This window comes from Culex quinquefasciatus, chromosome 3 (assembly GCF_015732765.1).
Source record: "Culex quinquefasciatus strain JHB chromosome 3, VPISU_Cqui_1.0_pri_paternal, whole genome shotgun sequence".
Taxonomy (NCBI): Eukaryota; Metazoa; Arthropoda; class Insecta; order Diptera; family Culicidae; genus Culex; species Culex quinquefasciatus.
In genome coordinates, this window is record NC_051863.1 from 101,774,363 (window position 1) to 101,794,888 (window position 20,526).

General features: G+C 40.1%; 1 protein-coding gene and 1 pseudogene across 1 annotated transcript; one reads left to right on the forward strand and one right to left on the reverse strand.

Annotated features, from left to right (window-relative positions):
• Positions 1-1,155: 1,155 nt before the first annotated feature.
• LOC119769167 lies at positions 1,156-8,167 on the forward strand (annotated as a pseudogene).
• A 60-nt stretch (positions 8,168-8,227) lies between these two features.
• On the reverse strand, positions 8,228-10,076 carry LOC6051057 (E3 ubiquitin-protein ligase hyd). The gene is made up of 3 exons (XM_038263594.1): positions 9,941-10,076; positions 8,636-9,447; positions 8,228-8,576 (listed from the first exon to the last, which is right to left on the reverse strand). The coding sequence occupies exon 2, from the start codon at positions 9,031-9,033 to the stop codon at positions 8,647-8,649; it is 387 nt and encodes a 128-aa protein (XP_038119522.1). The 5' UTR covers positions 9,034-9,447; positions 9,941-10,076; the 3' UTR covers positions 8,228-8,576; positions 8,636-8,646.
• Positions 10,077-20,526: the final 10,450 nt, after the last annotated feature.

The following is a 20,526-nucleotide window of genomic DNA, read 5'->3' on the forward strand; positions in this document are numbered from 1 at the left end:
ATTGCCGTTCCGACGGACGAAATCGACGTCAGGATGATGACCGAAATTGCGCCTGGGATCGCCTTCGAGGGGTTCTTCAGGTCACCGCTGGTGATATCACCGGCCAGAATGCCAATGGCCATCGAGAAAGAAGATGCTTCTTCTAGACATCTGAAACAAAAAACATTAATTCTTTTAAAAACTGTTTAAACTAAATTTAACTTACCATCTGTTACATTTTCGATAAAATTTTGCGACCACAAGTCTGGCAGCAGTTCTTCACCGAACGCCATCAATTTTCATACTAAAATAATCACGTAGAAATTTCGCCGAATGGCGCACTCGAGTGCCGTTGAAGTTACATTTCAAAACACATAAAAACTACATGGAAAACCCTAGTGGAAAAATACCATAAGGCTTTTCACGTAACATCAACGTGAAAACATTTTTTTGCCAGTACACTTTCACATTATTTTTACGTGTGTCACGTAAAACGAGCCTAGCGAGGGGAAAATCAGGATTACGTGATTTTTCAGGTAGCATCAACGTGTGGATTATTTTGAGTGCAGTGACGTTTCAGCACAACACTGAAAAAAACCAACATAGCAAGTTCACATGCTTTTTCACGTGAGCTAATCCAAAAACTAACACAATGAATTAACATGCTTTTCCTTTGACTTAGACATGACTTTCATTATAAATGCACGTGAAAACCGCGTCAGCTACACCCATCTTGATCCATTCTTTTTTCATGGGATTTTCATCCCAGACTCACGTGAATTGCACTTCGATTCACCCCAATTGACTTTTCCTTTAGGTTTCAAGTGAATTTCACGTTACTATCGAATGTTTTGATGTTGAAGTTCGAAAAGAAAAAATAGTCTAAGTCAAGATGGCCACTCACATTAAATCTGAGTCAGAGCTCTTGCGTTTAAATTGGATTATTCGCCAGAAAAGAGGGGTTTTTTCGCGAAATTGTGGCAGGATTATTTCTAAAACTATGGTAAGTATTTTCTAAGTATTTCTTTGGACAAAAATGTATGCCTAACCATTTTTTTAATCATATTTCCAGGGAATTATCGTCTGCTTCTCGCCGCCGCTGCCTCATTTTTTTTAAGTATCTGCAAAACATTTTTTTTGTGGATGATGGCTGACCCCCATCGAGGCATGTTAATGATGGTCAACGAGGATCCGGAAATGTCCGAGGAGACCCGCGAGAGTCCCGGTGTGTGGCGCAGGAGCACGGCTTGCTGCTCATACGGAGAGCATTTTTTGTGTGAAGTGTGAATGAAAAAGTGATATGTATGTGTATTCTCGAAGAAGACTAAAAGTGTAATATATATTTAAAAAATTAATGGAAAACTAATGAATGCACGAAATGCATTTTTATTTCAAAACATGAATATAAAAAAGAAAAAGAAAAGGTTACCAAAAATCTTCACTTGAAAAGCAATTGAAAAACATTTGATTTTAAAGTGAAATCCATTTAAATTTCATAAACATTTCTTATGAAAGTCACGTGAAACGACACATGAAGCTAACGTGATTTTCACTAGGTTTGAACATGCAGCGCGATGAAAATTTTCTATGTGATTTACACATAACTTTTACATGCAAAGTGGTATGGGGCAGATTCATGTGTAAAACATGTAATATTACTATGGGCCTTTCTTTCAGTGAACATATCGTTACACTCAGAAATGAAGTTGATAAGTTTGCGTAGTGTCGGAGAAGTCGCCGCAAAAATTCGATTTATTTCCGAAACCACAATATAGATAATTTGGGTTTATTCTGAAAATCAGTTTTTTAAAACATTTTTATATCTGTTTTAGTACAAAGAGTGATTTTAACTTTGAGTGTAGATTTGCAGTGCGTGGCCGAATGGTTACGCTGTCCGCTTTGTAAGCGGATGATTCTGGGTTCGATCATAGAATAGAAGTCCAACTGTCAAAAACAAGTTGTATCACTTTTTTCTCGAGAACAAGTAGCGCCGCGTATCGGCGATGGTATACTTTATTATGCCACTACTCTGGCATAATTTCAAGAAAGTGTTGGTAAAGGTGGCAACAACACCATTATTGATTTTTATTCGGAAGAATTTAATTAAAATTTGTTTTATTCTTAGCATCAATAAAACGAGAGTGAAACACGCAGATGAAGGGGCAGTATGGAAAGTCTGCTGCTATATTTTTCTATGGTTCTAAACTTTCACAGCGCTTTCAAACTTCGTTTTGATAATTTATTTTTGATCAACATATATGATTTGTTTTACCACAATTTTTGCATCGCATTTCCAAAGAATTGCAGTTGAAAATCAAATTTTATTCTTCAAAAAAAAAAACGAATCTCTCCATATGGCGAGCGCTTGAAATTCTAGGTATAAATACGAGTATCCTGCGCTTTCACCTTGTGAAATATTTTCAAATACTTAGGTTTCCATGGCGTCAAAATTTTTGCGCTTGAAAGAAGATTTAGTTGTTTGATACTAGCAATAGTGGCCAACTGAGAATAAAGAACACGATCTAGTAGTATAAAGGTACTGCAAACGGACACAGAGGATAAATCCCGAAATTAGCGAGAGCGTTATTCTCATGGGTTCATTTTCAAAACAGTTCATCAACCAAAAAAAAAAATGCCGTTATCGAGACTCGAAAACCTTTGACTTTCCAAACCGCGCCCTCGCCGTATCCGCCACCAAAGTTCGATGACTATGAGATGGTCATTTGGCAATAAAAGCCACTCAATTTGATGAACAAATAAACACAATTTCGTGGTGGTTCACCCGCGAGAGGTTTTTTTTTTTTCATTTAATTTCTATGTTTCTATCCTCCAAATCGAGTCGGCTGTTCGATATTTTTGAGCACGTGGTTTTAAGCTTTTGACAGCTATCAGTTGTTCCAATTCGCGAATTCAGATTCGCTCATTCAAATGCAGTTCTATTCAAATTGGCGAATCTGCATTTATTCTTAAAATTATTTTTGTTCTGTTCTTTTGGTACCGAAGTCGGCTTATGTAATTTCATTCTGCTACATTTTTATCACATTTGCAGTTGAGGATTACAATGATGTTTCAATCAGTGTTATGACTATGTTCTGTCTAAGAACCTCCAGAACCGGTATCTGTTCTGCGTGACCGGAAGTTGATATGTGTGACTCAGAAGTGTTAAAAAAGCAAAATTGGTTGGAATTAGAGGGTGACGAGCGGGAATTCCCGGGAAAAATTTCCCGGGAAATCGACCATTTTTGGACCTCTCGATTCCCGGGAAATTCGTTCGAGACTCCCGGGAAATTTTATACTTATAAATATTCAAGCAAAATTATATAAGGGTCATTCCACCTGAAGTGTGCAAGAAAAAATGCAAATTTGAAAATTACCATCTCCGATTCTGCTCAAATTTGGCAGAGCTGTTAAGACTATCAAAACATGCAAAAATCCCGAATTTCATCCAAATCGGACCACCCCCTACATTTTTGTACCCTCCCAAAAAATCGACTTTTGGCGATTTTTGAGCGAAACCCTATCTTCAAACGACGATAACTCAGGAACCACAAATCTTAGAGGGTTGGTCTTAGACTCAATTTTGAAGGAAATTGGACGTAGAATCCATTTCTGTGATCAAAATTTAGATTAAAATATGTTTTCTACCTGTATTGCGCAATTGAAAATTTTAAATGGCCGTATCTCAAAACAGCCCTATTTATTTTTTAAATTTGACCTCACCATCGTATTCCCCGTCCGATTTTACATAAGAATCACTTATCGACAGAAAGGAATTTTTTTCGTTCCAGAGATATCGAATTTTAAAGTTTTTAGTTTTTGAGATTACCTACATTAGCTTCATTCGCCGCATATGCTAGAAGCACTCAGAAGCGCTGTTCAATAACTGCTACCTGGTTATTTATTGAATTAAGATTTCTTTCCAAATAATCATTAGCAAATGAGGCAAAAATGTAATGCCACTGTAGGAAACTGCTGTATACGGTGAATTTGTGTGCTAGCCCACAGTACAAAGCAAGAACGACACGCAATACAGGGCAGAATGGAATTCCCGCAGAGCTAGCAGGAAATTGTAATTGATCTTGTAACTTAAGAAAAAGTGTACGATACATTATCGTGTTAAAAATTATGAATTAATATGAACAAAACTCTCGTGAAGCATGATTAAGGAGGAGGATTTCTGGAAAGTATAAAACTGGAAAAAGGTAAGAAAATCACAACGATTAATCTGATTTATTATCTAGTTGTGTTATTATTCAGTAGTGTTCATTTTGACACCGTCCGAACAATAATCTTTTTTTTGTTTGTCAATCATTTCGAAATCTTGGAAGACGATACAGCTGCTATCCACATGTATCAGAAGTATATGGTATTGCTTTTGAAATTAAATGTACCAGAATTGAAAAAAATCATCAATTATTCTGATGAAACACATTATAAAAATCGGTTTAATATGATCAATCTTTCAAACCCTAAGGCAGAATTTTGGGTTTTTGCTGAATGGCACTATTTCGCTACCGCACATGGCAAAAGCTCTAGAACCCATGAGAATTATTTCATCTACTACAGCCAGCTCTAAATTTGTTCTCGTTTCAAATAAAAGAAGAAATAAAAGAAATAATTTGAGAAAGTGGGAAGAAATGAGGAATTAGAAAAAATATGAAAATAATAGAATAATGATAAATTTTCGAAAATTGTTTTGTAAAAACTCTGTAGCATTTGCAAATAAATATTAAAAGTTCAAATTTTACTTAATATGGTTCAATGACACTGAGATCAGGAAAAATAGTGCGTTAAAAATTATATTCCTTATCGGTTGCTGTGCACCCTTAAACAAAAAATAGATTGTTCAAGGTATTGATTATCTCAAAATCGTATATAAAATTGAAAAAATAATTCATCTTACAGAACACCAGGTAGTTATTATTGATCAGCACGACTGAGTGCTTCTAGCAGATGCGGCGAGTGTAGATATTATAGGTAATTTCAAATACTTAAAACTTTAAAATTCGATATCTCTGGAACGAAAAAAATTCCTTTCTGTCGATAAGTGATTCTTATGTAAAATCGGACGGGGAATACGATGGTGAGGTCAAATTTAAAAAATAAATAGGGCTGTTTTGAGATACGGCCATTTAAAGTTTTCAATTGCGCAATTCAGGTAGAAAACATATTTTAATCTAAATTTTGATCACGGAAATGTATTCTACGTCCAATTTCCTTCAAAATTGAGTCTAAGACCGACCCTCTAAGATTTGTGGTTCCTGAGTTATCGTCGTTTGAAGATAGGGGTTTCGCTCAAAAATCGCCAAAAAGTCGATTTTATGGGAGGGTACAAAAATGGAGGGGGTGGTCCGATTTGGATGAAATTCGGGATTTTTGCATGTTTTGATAGTCTTAACAGCTCTGCCAAATTTGAGCAGAATCGGAGATGGTAATTTTCAAATGGTGTTCCGCTTCAGGTGGAATGACCCATAAACTAATCAGAAAATTATTTGAAAAATTCTAAATTGCTTAGAACATTGGAAATTCAATGTTCGATGTACAAGGTTTGAATAAACCATTGCTTCTCTGATCTTTTTATTCAGAATGTTCAAAATTTAACCTATCAAAAATTTCAATAACTATAATTGAGAGAAGCCAAAAAAAATTGGACCCCAACATTTTTCTTGAAGCATACTTAGCAGTTACTCCCAGAAATGAAATCAAAAGTTGTTTTAAATTATTTTTATTTATTGTTTCTAAGAGGGAAAAGCTTTTTCAAAATAAGTTCAATTTTGATATCCTATCTTGCAATCCCCATATGTTTTTTTTTTTTTAATTCGAAGTACCTAAGTTGATTTTGCTGTACCAAGGTTAATTCTTTTTTGATGCCGATGAGTTGTTTTGTGATTCACGTCAACTTTAATATTCAATTATATTTTGGATAAAAACACTCTGTCAATCTTTGTAAAGTTACGGTCCACCCTAGGGGGGTGCCACTTCGGTTCCGGCGGGTTTCTCGCATCTGAAACTGCGTGATCGGCTCCGTCGGCTTCGAATCCGATCCGAACCCTCGATTTTTTTCAAACAAAGTTAATTCAATCCATTTAAGCGTGTAACGCTCCGCTGTGGGTTGCGAACTGTCAACCGTTTTGTTTTGTTTTCCTCCAGTTTTGTGGCGAAGTGCGAACGTGTACAAACAAAAAGGAGTTTTTAGTTGTTTGTCCAACCGGACCACTTCCACGATGGCCAACACCACCGCAGAACTTGCCGTAGAATCTTCCTCTGTTCTCGCTCCAGCAATTAATATGCAGAACATCACTTCCGCCGCCGTCGTCCACTTTTTGCTGGACGAACTGGTCCGGGAGCTGAAGTTGTTTGCCTAGAAGAAGATGGACACGATTTGGCAGAAAACGTAGGAGGATTTAGAGAAAAAATAGATCCTGCAAGAAACAAGGGCTAAGCCCGTGGTCCGTGGACACGATCATCGACGTTCATCATCGACGCAGTTGCAGGTTCAGCTGGCGGAGAATCCGACCAAGGCGAAGCCGATCGGTGCGCGGCTGGAGGCGACCGTTAATCGGATGATTCAGCGTTGCGTGGAAGATGGACATTGCCGACAGGCCGGATATGGATGGACGTGGTTGTGTCTTCGATTATGAAGGTAAAAATTCTCAATTTTTATAGCAAAAAATAAACTCATTTAAATTCCTACCTTTATGTTACCCAGAGCCTCCCCTTCCGCAACACGGTACTGCGTTGCTCAACATGTGTCACAACATGTGTCCGTCAACATGTGCCAGTGTCGGATCTCCCTGGAAGACCCGTTGGCCGTCGCCGAACTGCTCGACAATCTGTCTAATTGTGGCAAACACACGGACCTGATTGCGTACTACATCTGTACGATTCTGTCACGCAGCAGTTCCTGAGACAGGTTCTGCAGACGCACAAAGCTACCGATTCCGTCGAAATGTATTTCAAACTTAAGCCGCGAATCACGAATGCTGCGCCGGAAGAGCCAATATCAAACAAGAGCAAGAGACACACCAAGCGAACTTTGAGACACAGGCGAGAATTTTGTCCGTAAAGATTACGATCGATCTGCAGTTACAGTTCACAATTCGGACCAACCCCGCGGATCTGCAGATCCTGCGCGCGACTAGGAAAGCATCGCGAGTGTCGATTTCCCACATGGCGACGGGAGTTGCGGACGCGCGCACAGCGGTAAAACGTGCGATCCGTTCCTGAGCGATAATCTGGTGTTTGGTGATTGGTCAGGGCTACGAATTGGGAAAAGTTTTCGGCCACGGCCACGCTGCGAGTGATTCATCTCGGGCACGAGATAGAATCGTTCGTGTTGATGCAGAGTTATCTGCCGAAAGAGAGTGGACTGAGCTCCGGATGTGGCCTGTACGCGCTCGGATTGATCCGCGCTTATCACAGGTTAACATTTTTAGGTAATTTAATCAGCAGAAGGACGCTTAAAACGAGAATGTTTGAGGCTGGGGCTGGCCAACGGGAAATCACCGGCAGGACATTTATGAGCAGTCTTGTGAGCAATTAATCTTTGACTTGCAACAGAACGATACTGTAAGGGTGAGACGACTGGAATTACCATGGGAATGGTCATGCTCGGTTCAAAGCAAAACCATGGTCGGGTCGCGTAAGCCCATTAGACCCAGCACGAGAAGATTCTGCGTTGGTTGGCTGTCAGAATTCTGCTGACCATCAACACTAAACCCTGGTCATCACTAACAAGCACGAGGACATGGTCAAGTACGGCGCCATCCTTGCCCAGGGCATGACCATCAGCCTCCAATACCGTACCGTACCAACTGCAAGACAGGTCAGAATACTCGGTTTCACCCAATACTGGTACAGGTTCCCTCTGGGTCAGTGTTTCTTTCTAGTATTCTGGAACGATCTCTAAACCGCCGCCCACGCATCTCAGCTACCTTGTACCACTCGAGGAGAAGAAACGCAAAGTAAAAAAAACCTTTATGCACAACCTGGCCTGCGTGATGTGCGCCCAGCTGAAGGTGAATTGCATTGCCGAGGGAATGCCGTTTACGTCACCTTTGGCGGGATCGTGATAATGCACAACTCGGCAACTGGCGAGCAGGTGCTGATCGAGCGCGTTACGGAGTACGAGCCGAAGAGTTATAACCTGATGAAACCGGAAGCCCCTATGCCATTTAAGAACATTTAGAATTATATGAAGAGAGATCGTTTTATTGCAATTCGTTTCCAATATCATTACATATAAATATTGTAACAGTTTTGTATTTGATTCAAATGTCATAATAAATTCTTTTCTTTTTTTTCTATTCTTTTTTTATGTCCAACAGGAAGTTGGATTCTCCGTTGCGTTTTCTTTCATATTTCGATACTTGCTCACGGTAGATTACGGAAGTGCCCTCTGATGGGAGACATTTTCCCAAGTTCTGTCAACGGTATCTCCCTCCCTCGAGCAGCTGTCGTCAAACACTTTCTCCTTAAACATGTCCAAAACGCTGGCTTATCCGCGATCATCGCGTAGTCACCGTCCACCTTGGTCACGAGCCCAATGGTACCGAGCCCAATGGTACCGAGTGTACGTCCCCACGAAGATGACGTTCCTGGAAAGATACAAGATTAGTTTCGATACGAACTTATGTCGCTACTAGTTGAATCTTACCTTAGCAGCCACTACTCCTCGTCCTTCTTGGGGGCCATTCGTTTGCGCGAGTTGCCAGCACTTCCAGTGTCACTCAAGTGCTCGAATCGAGCGTTTCTTTGCTGCCTCCGGACTCCGGAGGCTTTCTTGGTGCTGCCGCTGCCACTGCCCAAACTAGAGCTGCATACTTTTTCTTTGACTTCCGATGACGACAGGAGGCCTTCGGTTCCGGTTGAACTTGAGTTGGATGCTCCACCGGAGGCGATCTTGTTGTAGGACAGGGTCGACATTGGGAGTAGCTTGAAGCGACAAATGATGGTGTGATCCCAAGCGGCATTCAGTAGCTGACCGAATTTCGGAACTCCGTTCGAGATCGTTAATCCGATCGCTTCGTGCTGGTACATGGGACTGTTCTTCATGCATATCTGGGCCCCGGCTTTTTAGTCGTTGCGTTGTATTTGTCCCAAAGTCGTTTACGTTGGCCAAACGGCAAGACGCCCCACCAGTTCGTCACTTTCAGTGCTTGAAACGGTTTAGAGCGTACACGTGGGATTTATCCGTCCTTGTCCAGCCCAAACAGCTGGTGGCCACATGTTCCAGCTTGCTGCCGGCATAATCGAGCAACTTGTCCTTCTAAGTGGCGATGCGTCCACTTTCGGTAGAGACCGGAAACCGGATTGATGTCCACGAAATGTACGTGACCTTCTCGTACAGTAAATCCTGCGGAACCATCTTCGGGTGGTAGATGTTGGTCGGTTCACTGCTCCGTCTGCCCAGCGCCACTGATGCAACTTCCCCTTACTTGTCACTCCGATAAACTCCGAGTTCAGGATCTACGGTATAGAAAAATTTTACTGTTAGAGATATATTTATTATTACTGTTTACTGTTAGAGATATATTTATTATTTTACCGTAAACTGGGGTCAATCGGGACACATGGGGCGAATTGGGACAGCAGTTTTAACCATGTTGGAGCACAATATTTTGATTTTTCTTGTTGGTTTCGGTTAGAACAGACTCAGATCAACAAAATGTGTACATCCATTTCCAAATATAAAAGCTTTAAGTGCTCCAAAAACTGCTGTCCCTATTCATACTGTAGTCCCGATTCGCCCCAGATTACGGTAAGTCCGTTTCTAATTCTACAAACAACGCTCCTTTACCGCGGGGGACATCGTACATGGAATCAGAAATCTATCTTAAAAGGCACGCAGACAGTTTTGCTCAATAACTATTTGCCAAACACCAATACCAGCGGTCTTCCCTAGCAAAAACACTTCACAACCTTTCGGATATCCCCACAGGCTCAGGTGTGCCCTACTTACCTGCCTAGTTACCACACTTCTTTTCACAGGCGTCCTCGCGGAACCACAGGCGTGGTCCAAAGTACCGTCGAATCCTTTCCGCTCGCCACCGTCCGAATCCTTTCCGCTCGGCACTGTTCAATCCAGATCTGCTTCCACCACTGGTATCGCATCCTCCTCCTCCCTCGGAACCACCGGCCAGAAGTCCGGACGTTTCTCCCATATCGACAACAGAACCGGAAGCCGATACTTTGCCGATTGGTCGCTCCGTGGCTCGCTGCCTACCAATTCTCCCCTTAGGCCACTTTTCCTCGAATCACTCAACCTTTGCGCAAGGCACTCTGTGGCCACAGATTCTTCCGCTGGGTAACTTCGGCACAACTCGCGAAAATCAAATTGAAAACATTACGATTGGAAAACATGATTTTCTAAAACATAAACAAACCAAACGAAATGTCAAAACGGTCAACACTCTGAATGAAATTACACAGATTCGGCTAAACAGAGGGAGCGAGTCTGAAGGATTTGGAGCGGATCCAAATCCGCTTCGAAAACTCGAAGTGGCACCCCCCTAGGGTCCACCAATTGTGAACATTCGGATTTTCCTGATAACTGTAAATATTTCTTCAATGAATATTTACAGTTGACCATAAAAAGAAAAAAAAAAGTTCACATTGTTGTTTTTAGTCGTTGTTTATCATATTGCAAATATCCCGATACTGGGAAATTATATATTAGCTATTGTTTTACTTCACAAACATCTAATAACAAGTTCATGCAACAAGCTTGTGAAACTTTTGAAAAATCACTCAGTGCGAATAAAGATTCGTTAACATTTTAAACTACAATTTTGAGTCCTAAAAAGCGGAAGAATCGATCTTATATTTGCAGATTCAGTAAAAAATCAAAAGGTAGATATAGTTCCTCAGATAAAGAGGATACTAAAGTTTTATAGAATAAGTATGAATTGAATGTAACTTAATTGATTAAAAAAACAATATAATTACAATTCCTTTTGAATTATTGCCACTATTCCATAGAAAAAAAAATCCCGGGTCCCGGGAATTCCCGGGAAATGGTTAAATTCAACTCTCGATTCCCGGGAAATAGAAAATCTCGAGAATCGTCACCCTCTAGACGCGCGACAGCAAAGTAGAGAACAGGATGGTCACGTTGCCGGCCTTCATCAGGACAGGTTTGGAGAAATTGGCTGTAGATTCGGCAAGGGTGATCGATGTTTCCTGGCTGGTAAGTGAAGTGCCTGAACGGGGAGTTCCCGATTCTGGAAGCGCATCCGGAACATTGGGTTGATGAGGCCCTCGGAACGGAATTCGATTTCAAGCACTTCATCCTCCTTCGAGAAAGACACAGATTTTTTCGGCACGCTTTCCAGGGTTCATTCGGCTGGAGCTGCGCCGTTGCGAGATGAGCATTTGTGGGCGGTTATTTGCTAAAAGAGATGGAAGTAAGTGAAGTTGGCAAGCCACTGTACACATTCTCATTACTCACAGGTGTTGTAAACCGCCGGCACCGAGTGCAACATCCGCTCTGGCTACCTCCGATTATCCCGCTTCTCGTCGTCCTCCTCTTCGTCGGCTCCTTCTCCTCACCGTGAAAATCACCTGTCTCGTACTTGTCCAAAACCGGATGTTTATCTTCTTCAACGCAATCTCGTTGTTCACGCAACTCTTCGGCAGCGCCATCTCCTCGATGATCTCGTTACAGTCCTCGCGGGAATTGACCTTCAATCACCAATCCCGGGCCACCACCACCGAATACAACCGGTGCGAATCCACATTCCTACCTCCCGTCCTAAAAACATACAAAATCAATCACAAGCCCCACAAAACACCCAAGCTTTCTTCTTACCCATTCCGGTCGTGGAACAGCTGCAGTTCCTGCAGGAAGCTCGCCTTGTCCTTTTGAGCACTTCACCTCGTCCCGCACACGCACCACCCTCCTTCGAATGCGTTCCGCTGTTTGGCTCACGAAGGTTTCCGCGTCCGAGTCCTGGCTGCTGCCGCGGTCGGCTTTACTTTGCGTCCTAGACTCACCAGCACCACCGGACCCACCAAAGTGTTTGTTTACATTTGCGACTTAGGCGTACACGGTTACACGAGAACGTCAAAATGAAATAAATTTTACAGTCGAATTAAAAGAAAAACTTTTAAATCAGTGAGCAATGAGATTTTCAAAAACTGTAGCAGTCAAAGTTTTCATTTTCAAAACAAGAAAAAAACTTTTAATGTAGCAAATTTTAACAACTTTTTAATTCGAAAGTACGTTACTTTTGTCATTACCGTAATATTTTTTTGTGTGTAGCGCCATCTGTTAGCCTATAAAGGAGAAAAGCTCGGAGCTTAACCTCAAAGGTAAACAACCGAATGAACTTTTTTGACAGGTGTCAGTTCCGGGACTTAGCATTTAAAATTATAATTTTGTTCCGGTTGTTCCGTTTCGCATGGACACAAACACGGCCAGGAACACGGCAAGGACACGGCCACGGAAATTGCCAGGAACATGCACCTACACGGCCAGGGACACGAAAACGGCCAGAAGCACGGGCACAAACACGGGCAGGAGTCCGGACAAGGACACGACCTAGAGCACGGCCACGGGAACCAGGAACAGGCATTTACGTGGTCAGGTGCACGTACACGAACACGGCCAGAAGCACGGACAAGCACACGGGCACCAATACGAAAAAAAAACTCTGGTTATGACGTTTCGCGCAATCGGAAGAAAATTCAAACTCAAAAAATGCTAAGTCCCGATTTGACACCTGTCAAACCACTCAGATGGCACTCACAAAATGAATACTGAGTTCTTTGAGTTCATTTGCTACGTCACGGTTTTCTTGCCTATTGCCACTCTCTAAAGCAGCCATGATGGTTTTCTGAGAAGGTGTGTTTGAAAATGCATCAACCAGAAATATAAAAAAATATTTTTTAAATTTTTCGAAAAAAAATGAAAAAAAAAGTGAAGATTACGTTTAGTAAATCTACTTTAGTTTTTAATTAACGCGATTCACGAGCACATAGAAGTATTTTTTTCCATTAAATTATCGATATTTAAAAAAATATTCTAGCCTGATGCTTTTTTAAACACAGCAACCAGGGCCGCGCTTGAGGCTGTCAAATTCTTGCTGGTTGTGTTTATAAACAAAACCAACAGAGGAGAGCGAAAATGATGAGGAGACCCGGTGGAAATCGGGAGGATGGTCAAGCGTTTCTTGGAAGAGAAAAGATCCGGAACCAGAAACGAAACAATCCGGATCTGTCGAAAAATGAGAAACAGCAAAGTATGACACGATAAAGTCTGGAAGTCATCGGCGCCGTCAGCAAGAGCTACTATCATGGCCAACCCCGTAAACGTTTAGGCCCCGAACGACCGCATTCCGAAGATTATCTCCGGAACCGACAAACCAGCTACCACGATCACTTCAACCCTCACATCGAAGTCACCAACCTCTTCAACGCCCTCGAAACCCACACCACCTTCAAATGCCGCCACTTCCGGCGAACCCTCGTCGCCATACCAAAGGCCTAAATCTCGAATGTTCCCCCCGGCGCGTCAGTTTCCCCCACCGGCTATCCACTTCAAGCGATCCTCCAACCCCCCGGTTCAGGACCCAAGTAACCACAAGCACTAAATTGAAGTATTTATTCAGTACTAAATCAGCACTCGAATGCTTTGAAGTAGTAAATAAGCTTTGCGAATGCCTCAAAGTACCAAAACTTTGCAGCATTACAACTGGCATTAAATCACCATTTACGACCTTGAAAATGTGCTTCAAAGCATTTGATGTTTATCAACAAAGTAACTTATCGATACGGGAAACATTTCAGCCAGGCACGCTCTTATTGACTTTAATCCTTCTCCCGTCATGCCGTTCTAATAAGCGTGCGGGCTAAGGCGCATTTCCCCCAGAGTGCAACAGTTTTATTTTTGCGTGAACTGGGTTCAATTCCCGCTGACTGAAATGTTTTTTTTGTTTATTTTTTTTGTGGAAAACTGTGGACCAAGCACTCCTCGGAAAAACAGTTTAGGTTAGCCGTTAGCCATTACTTGTCCCTATTAACCTCAAGCCTTCCGTAATTGATTGTACTGTACTTGACTGGATGGCCGCAATTTGCTAAGTGACTCGTCAATAATTTTCGTCCAACAAAATGACAACGGGTTTTTCTCATGAACCAGAAACTTGAAACAGCAGAAAGAAAGTCTTCCTTAATGTTCGATGCATCAACCACATCGATTAAAACTTTCAAAACAAACACTCATTTCAGAATACATCAGTTGGCTGGCGCGCATCCTGGAGATCGACGAGAAAAATGCAAGAATAACATCAAAGTGTCACACTCACACATGAAACGCAACAGGAGAAAAAACAAAGGAGGCCCACCACCAAGTGTGTGGAGCAGCTAGCTGTCCTTTTTTCCCCAGCCTTGACGTCGATAAAGCAGTTTTTTTTGTTCGAGCTTTCGGTGAGGCATTAAATCGGCATCACTGTGCGCCACTTGAAATATTTCTCAAGGGAAAAGTGCTGATTTAATGTTTTGAAGCATTATTTGCTGGTATTAAATGCCAATATAATGCTGATTTAATGCCGCTATTTAGTGCCTCGCGGTTACTTGGGGAACCAGGTTGTCCACTTTGGTTGCCTCACATTTGTCAAGCAGCTGCAAGCGCGAGAGAATTTGCTGAAATCGGCTGAAATCAATTTTTCATCCAGAACAAACGATTACAAACGTTGAAAACCAACAAATATTATGGCGGAAAGAAAATGACAGTAGGCGGAAAGCGAATTTTTTGACAGCGGCAATGTGTCAGGGCAAAGCGACTGCAGCGCCACAAACGGATTGCCACAACTAAAAAAACTGTAGCAATGATTTACACAAGGGAAGAATTGAGACAAAACGTCTGTTGTCTGTGATACTTTCCCACCCTGAATATATACACCTTTAATAGAAATGTCATAACTGACGTAAAGAAAAGTCAGATTTTTCTTGTTGTTTTTGTTTACCGTTGACCGTCGTCGGTCGACCGTTGCCGCTTGCAAGCGGCTTGTCTCACAAGCCAGGTTCCCATCCGATTTCCACCCAGGCTCTTCACGTCGAGAACGGGATGTGGCCAACTTTGAACTCTGTTCCAAGTATCTAACAGGAAATACTCACATATCGTTCAAACTCGCCAACTGGAAGCTGTAACTTTGCCATCTCCGGAGTACATGCGATTACCGGAAGATGGATTCCGTTGTAGCTGGTTCTGTCCAGAACGGCATGACGGAATTTCTGCCAACTGTACCTCGAACGGCTATAATGTGCCAAAGGAACAGCCTCATGAGCGCAACAGTAGTAGAAGGAGAAGGAGGGTGACATTTTCTGAAGTGTTTTCATGCCAACGCAAGTGCCTGTCTGACGGTGGAAATTCCGTCAATCGAGCCTGGTCGGGCACGGCGGCTAGCTATAGCCAAACAAAAGTGGCCAGCTAATGTGTCAAGAGTCCCTACCGAAGATGTTACACCAGACACGGTCAATTTGGAGACGGATGTTGAAGCCAGTCAACGTGCCCTGACATCTAAGGCAAACGAGCACGATAATGTGTTGAGGTCAAGGTTGAGGTCCAAATCAGGTCCACAAATATCGCGGCAGAAAATCTAGCCTAGACGAAACATCTCCCAACCCGCCCCTCGAACGGTCTATGATTATAAAATTGTTTTATTATTCAATTGTGCTTAATAATAAATATTTCAATCAGCTGATAAATGAAAACAACAACAATCCGCTTGCACTGTCAAAATCAAGGTGCTTCAAGTGTTGGTGAGAACTTATGGTTGATTTCGTGTGGCTAAACATTTTCGTCAAGTTTCGTGTTTGAAGGCACTTTATTGCTCACTGGTTCGCTCGACACTAGAATATTGTTCGGTGGTCTGGGCTCCGTTCTACCAAAACGGTATCGAGCGAATTGAAAAGGTTCAACGGAAGTTCACTAGGTATGCGCTTCGCCACATCCCCCTAGTGGACCCACTAAATCCACCTAGCTACGCAGATCGCTGCAATTCCCTTGGTCTTGACCTTCTATCTGTTCGTCGTGACGTAGCTAAAGCAATCTTCGTGTCTGATTTGTTGAAGTCTTCAATTGACTGTCCTGAGATTCTTGAGCAAGTCAACTTCTACATTCAACGCCGTACGATCAGATCTCACCAATTCATTAGAATTCCACGCGCATCGACCAACTATGGTCGCAACGCGGCCGTGTCGAGCATGTGTAGAGTCTTTAACGATTGCTACGAGCACTTTGACATCCATTTGTCTCGCAACGTACTCCGGAAACTTTTCCTAAACCATTTTAAAACTTGACCCATCGCTACCAGAAGCTTTCTACTTGTGATATCCAACTGTGATCTTAGTTTAGGTTAGGATTAGGGAAAGTTTTATTTGTGTTCTATGTATTAGTTTAAGAAATCTTGTATCATTGGAGTTTGTAAACTTGTTGATGCGTTAAGATGAGGTGGTTTTTATGCCTTCTTGAGAATGTGTCTGACACAGCTCAAGGGGGCTTTTTGCCCACCAAAATAAAAAATGAATGAATGAATCTTCCAAGGCACAGTAATTTGCAACCAGAAGGAACCACCGATGCTGTTCCCGAAGCCAGGAACCTTGGAGGGAGACAGCTCGGGATGATTCATCTGTTTCGTCGTAGTTTTCCGAGAGAGTTGTCATCGTCATCAGATCGCGTTGCCGTTCATCTGTTTTAGTTAAGTATTTTTTATCTTCTTTTTTTGCATTCCATTCAGTTTTTTCCGTTTTTATCATTAGCTTATACTTCAAGTTATTTTATTTGATTATTCATCTGTTTTTGTTGCTCAAATTTGTTTTGAACTCTTGTTTAATTTATTTTTGTTTGGATTTAGATGATAATAGATTTGCCCAGTAGTACAGGATTTTTTGTTGTTATTGTTATTTTGTTTGTTTAAGCAGTTTATCTGAAAACCAAAACAGCACTATTATCTTTTGTTTTGCCCTGATTGCTCTTTTCCTACGCGTGTTTTTCTCTACATAGATTTATATATTTTTATGACTAATACTGTGAACAACGTGCAAGAACTGCGATTTGAACCAATCAATGCAACTCTGAAAAATAATCTTTCGAAAGAAAATGGATTTAAAGTTGGTCATTTAAACACATGTTCTATAATATGTCATCACGATGATGTTAAAAACATTTTCACTCAAACAGGATTTGACTGTATAGGTTTTACCGAAACATGGTTGAATTCTGATATAAAGGATGCTCTGATTAAATTCGACAATTTTGAAATTCTGAGACATGATCGTAATTCTACAACAAGAGTGAGAGGAGGAGGAGTAGCACTTTTTGTACGCCCTGAATACAAAACTAAAATTATTAAAACATCCCCAAGAGATAGTATTGAATATATGTTTTGTGAATTAAAAGTAGGTCAGTTGCAAGTTGTGGTTGGTGTTATCTATAAACCCCCAACCTTGATGGATTTTAGTTTTTTCTTTGAAGATCTTGGTAACATATCTTCAACTTATAATAATATTATTCTTATGGGTGATTTCAATATTAATATTCTTGTCTCAAATCCAATGTCAAACAACTTTACTCGTCTTATAAATAGCTTTTCTCTCTCAATAGTCAACAAATCATTTCCAACTCATTTTCATAACACAGGTTCCTCATTGCTTGACTATTTCATATGTTCAGAAAATCTATCATCTACTCTATTCTCTCAAGTTTCTGTTCCAGCCGTGTCACACCATGATCTTATTTACACTGTTTTTAATTTACCTGTTCCTGTTGCGTCTTTAAAAACCATATCTTTCAGAAATTTTAATCGCATTGATAAGGAAGCCGTTAGTAATGATTTTCCAAACTTTAATTTTGATCAGCTTAATGAAATAGTGGATTGCGAAACTTTGGCTTCAAATTTTAATCATAAATTAATTCAACTAGTGAACAAGCATGCCCCTCTTAACACGAAAACAATTCTACCAACAAGCTGCCCATGGTATTCTAGAGAAGCATATAATGCATGTGTAGATCGGGATTTAGCTTACCGTTTTTGGAAAAACAATAGAACTCTTGAAAACAAACTTATTTACAATCGTTTTCGAAATCGTGCTACAAATCTGATTAGAATTGCAAAAAAACAGTATTCTGCTAAATTATTTGATCCAACCTTGCCATCCAAAACAATTTGGAAAAACTTTAAAAGCCTTGGATTTAGGGACGACCCAGATAAACTTGACGATAAATTTAAACCTGAAGATGTTAATAACTGTTTTATCCAAAAATTGAGAACTATCCAACTGGAAACAGACAACCTACTATTATTCCTGATATCGTTGAAGAAGACCAATTCAAATTCCGAGCTGTTACTGAAGATGAAGTCCATAAAGCTATACTTAGAATTAAATCTGATGCAAAAGGGTATGATGAAATTCCACTTAAATTTGTTAAACTTTTTCTTGATCTTTTGGTTCCATACATTACGCTTTTATACAATAAAATCATTTCTACAAATACCTTTCCAACAATATATAAACTGGCTATAGTTAAACCGATACCTAAAATAAAAATCCATCTAATCCTAACGATCTGAGACCTATTTCTATTTTGCCATCATTATCAAAAGGTTGTGAAATCTTGCTGAAGGATCAAATAGTTCAATATGTTACATTCAAAAACTTATCACACCATTTCAATCTGGTTTTCGAGAACACCATAGTACATCCACCATTATTACAAAAGTTTGCCAGGATATAAATGCATCATTTGATTCTAACTATGTTACAGTACTTATCTTATTGGACTTCACTAAAGCCTTTGATTTGATTGACCACAGAATATTTATAGATAAACTTAAAGAACAATTTCAATTTTCTAGTGATGCTTGTGATCTTATGAAAAGCTACCTGAGCGACCGTTCGCAATTAGTTCAAATTAACGGGGTCCGATCTCAGTTTAGGTCCACAAAAAGAGGTGTACCGCAAGGATCCGTTTTTGGTCCGTTGGCGTATACATTATCCGTTAACGATTTGCCTAGTTTTATAACTCATTGTAATAAACAATCTTTTGCCGATGATACACAGATTTACCTTTCTTGCCCAGTTGATCAGCTTCCTAACAAAATATCTCTAATAAACTCTGATTTATCTGCTATTTCTCGTTACTGTAAGGATAATGGACTCGTTTTAAATACTTCAAAAACAAAAGCAATAATTTTTACCCGTCAGAATACAGTTCTTCCTCACTTACCTCCTATTCAAATCGACAATGAAAATGTAGAAATAGTTGATGAATGCTTGAACTTAGGTATTAAAATGAACAAACATCTTACATGGGATGACCATGTATCTCTAATAAAGAAAAAGGTCTATTCAACTCTTCGAACTCTAAATTGCCATAGACACACATTATCAATTGACACTAAAATAAAGCTAGTACACACACTATTAATGCCTCATTTCATTTACGGTAATGTTATATTTTCTAAAATGAATGTTGACACTGAAAGACACCTACAAGTTTGCTTCAACAGTTGTATCCGTTTCATCTACAATTTAAGGAGATTCGATCATGTTTCACAATTTCAAAGGTCAATTTTTGATTTGTCTTTGAGCAAGTTCTATCAGTTTCAATTATTGTTATTTTTATTCAAACTTATAAATTTCAAAGAACCGCAATATCTTTTCGAAAGTTTAGTTTTCAGTCGATCAAATCGCACAAATAATATTATAATACCAGTTCACCACACTAACTTTATGGGAAATTCATTCGCAGTTCGAGGCGCACGTTTGTGGAATGATTTGCCGCATAACTTAAAATCTATAACTTTATTTAGTGAATTCAAGCGTAGGTGTAAAGAGCATTTAAAAAATTCAATTTGAGTTTTGTTTTGGTTTTTGATTAAGCAGTGCCTTGTATTACACACTCTTTTATAACTACATACAGCTTATAATTAGTCTTAAATTTATTACTGAATTCTACTTTAACAAGTAATTTGTCGTATTATCGACATTTTTATATCTTAAGTTTATTTCGTTTTAGTTTTTAATTTTGTTGTTAGTTTTTAGTTTTAATGAAACATAAGGTTCTTATCATTTAAGTCAATGTATACAAAAAAGGTTGTACCTTCGGTATATTGTTGAAAAATAAAATACAAATACAAATACAAATACAAATGAATGAATGACATAATTTTCTGGCTTGTTTTAAAAGCTCACAATTTTGCCTAACGCCTAAATATCAGTTTAGTGAATTCCAGTGGGCGTTTCAAAGCTTTCAAGAACTTTTAAGCGGCTTTACCGTTACCGTAAACTGGGGTCAATCGGGACACATGGGGCGAATTGGGACAGCAGTTTTAACCATGTTGGAGCACAATATTTTGATTTCTCTGGTTGGTTTCGGTTAGAACAGACTCAGGCCAATAAAATGTGTACATCCATTTCCAAATTTAAAAGCTTTAAGTGCTCTAAAAACTGCTGTCCCTATTCAGACTGTAGTCCCGATTCACCCCAGATTACGGTACATCGTTTACAACACGGCCAATTCTCGGGTGTAGAAACACTTTCTGCCAG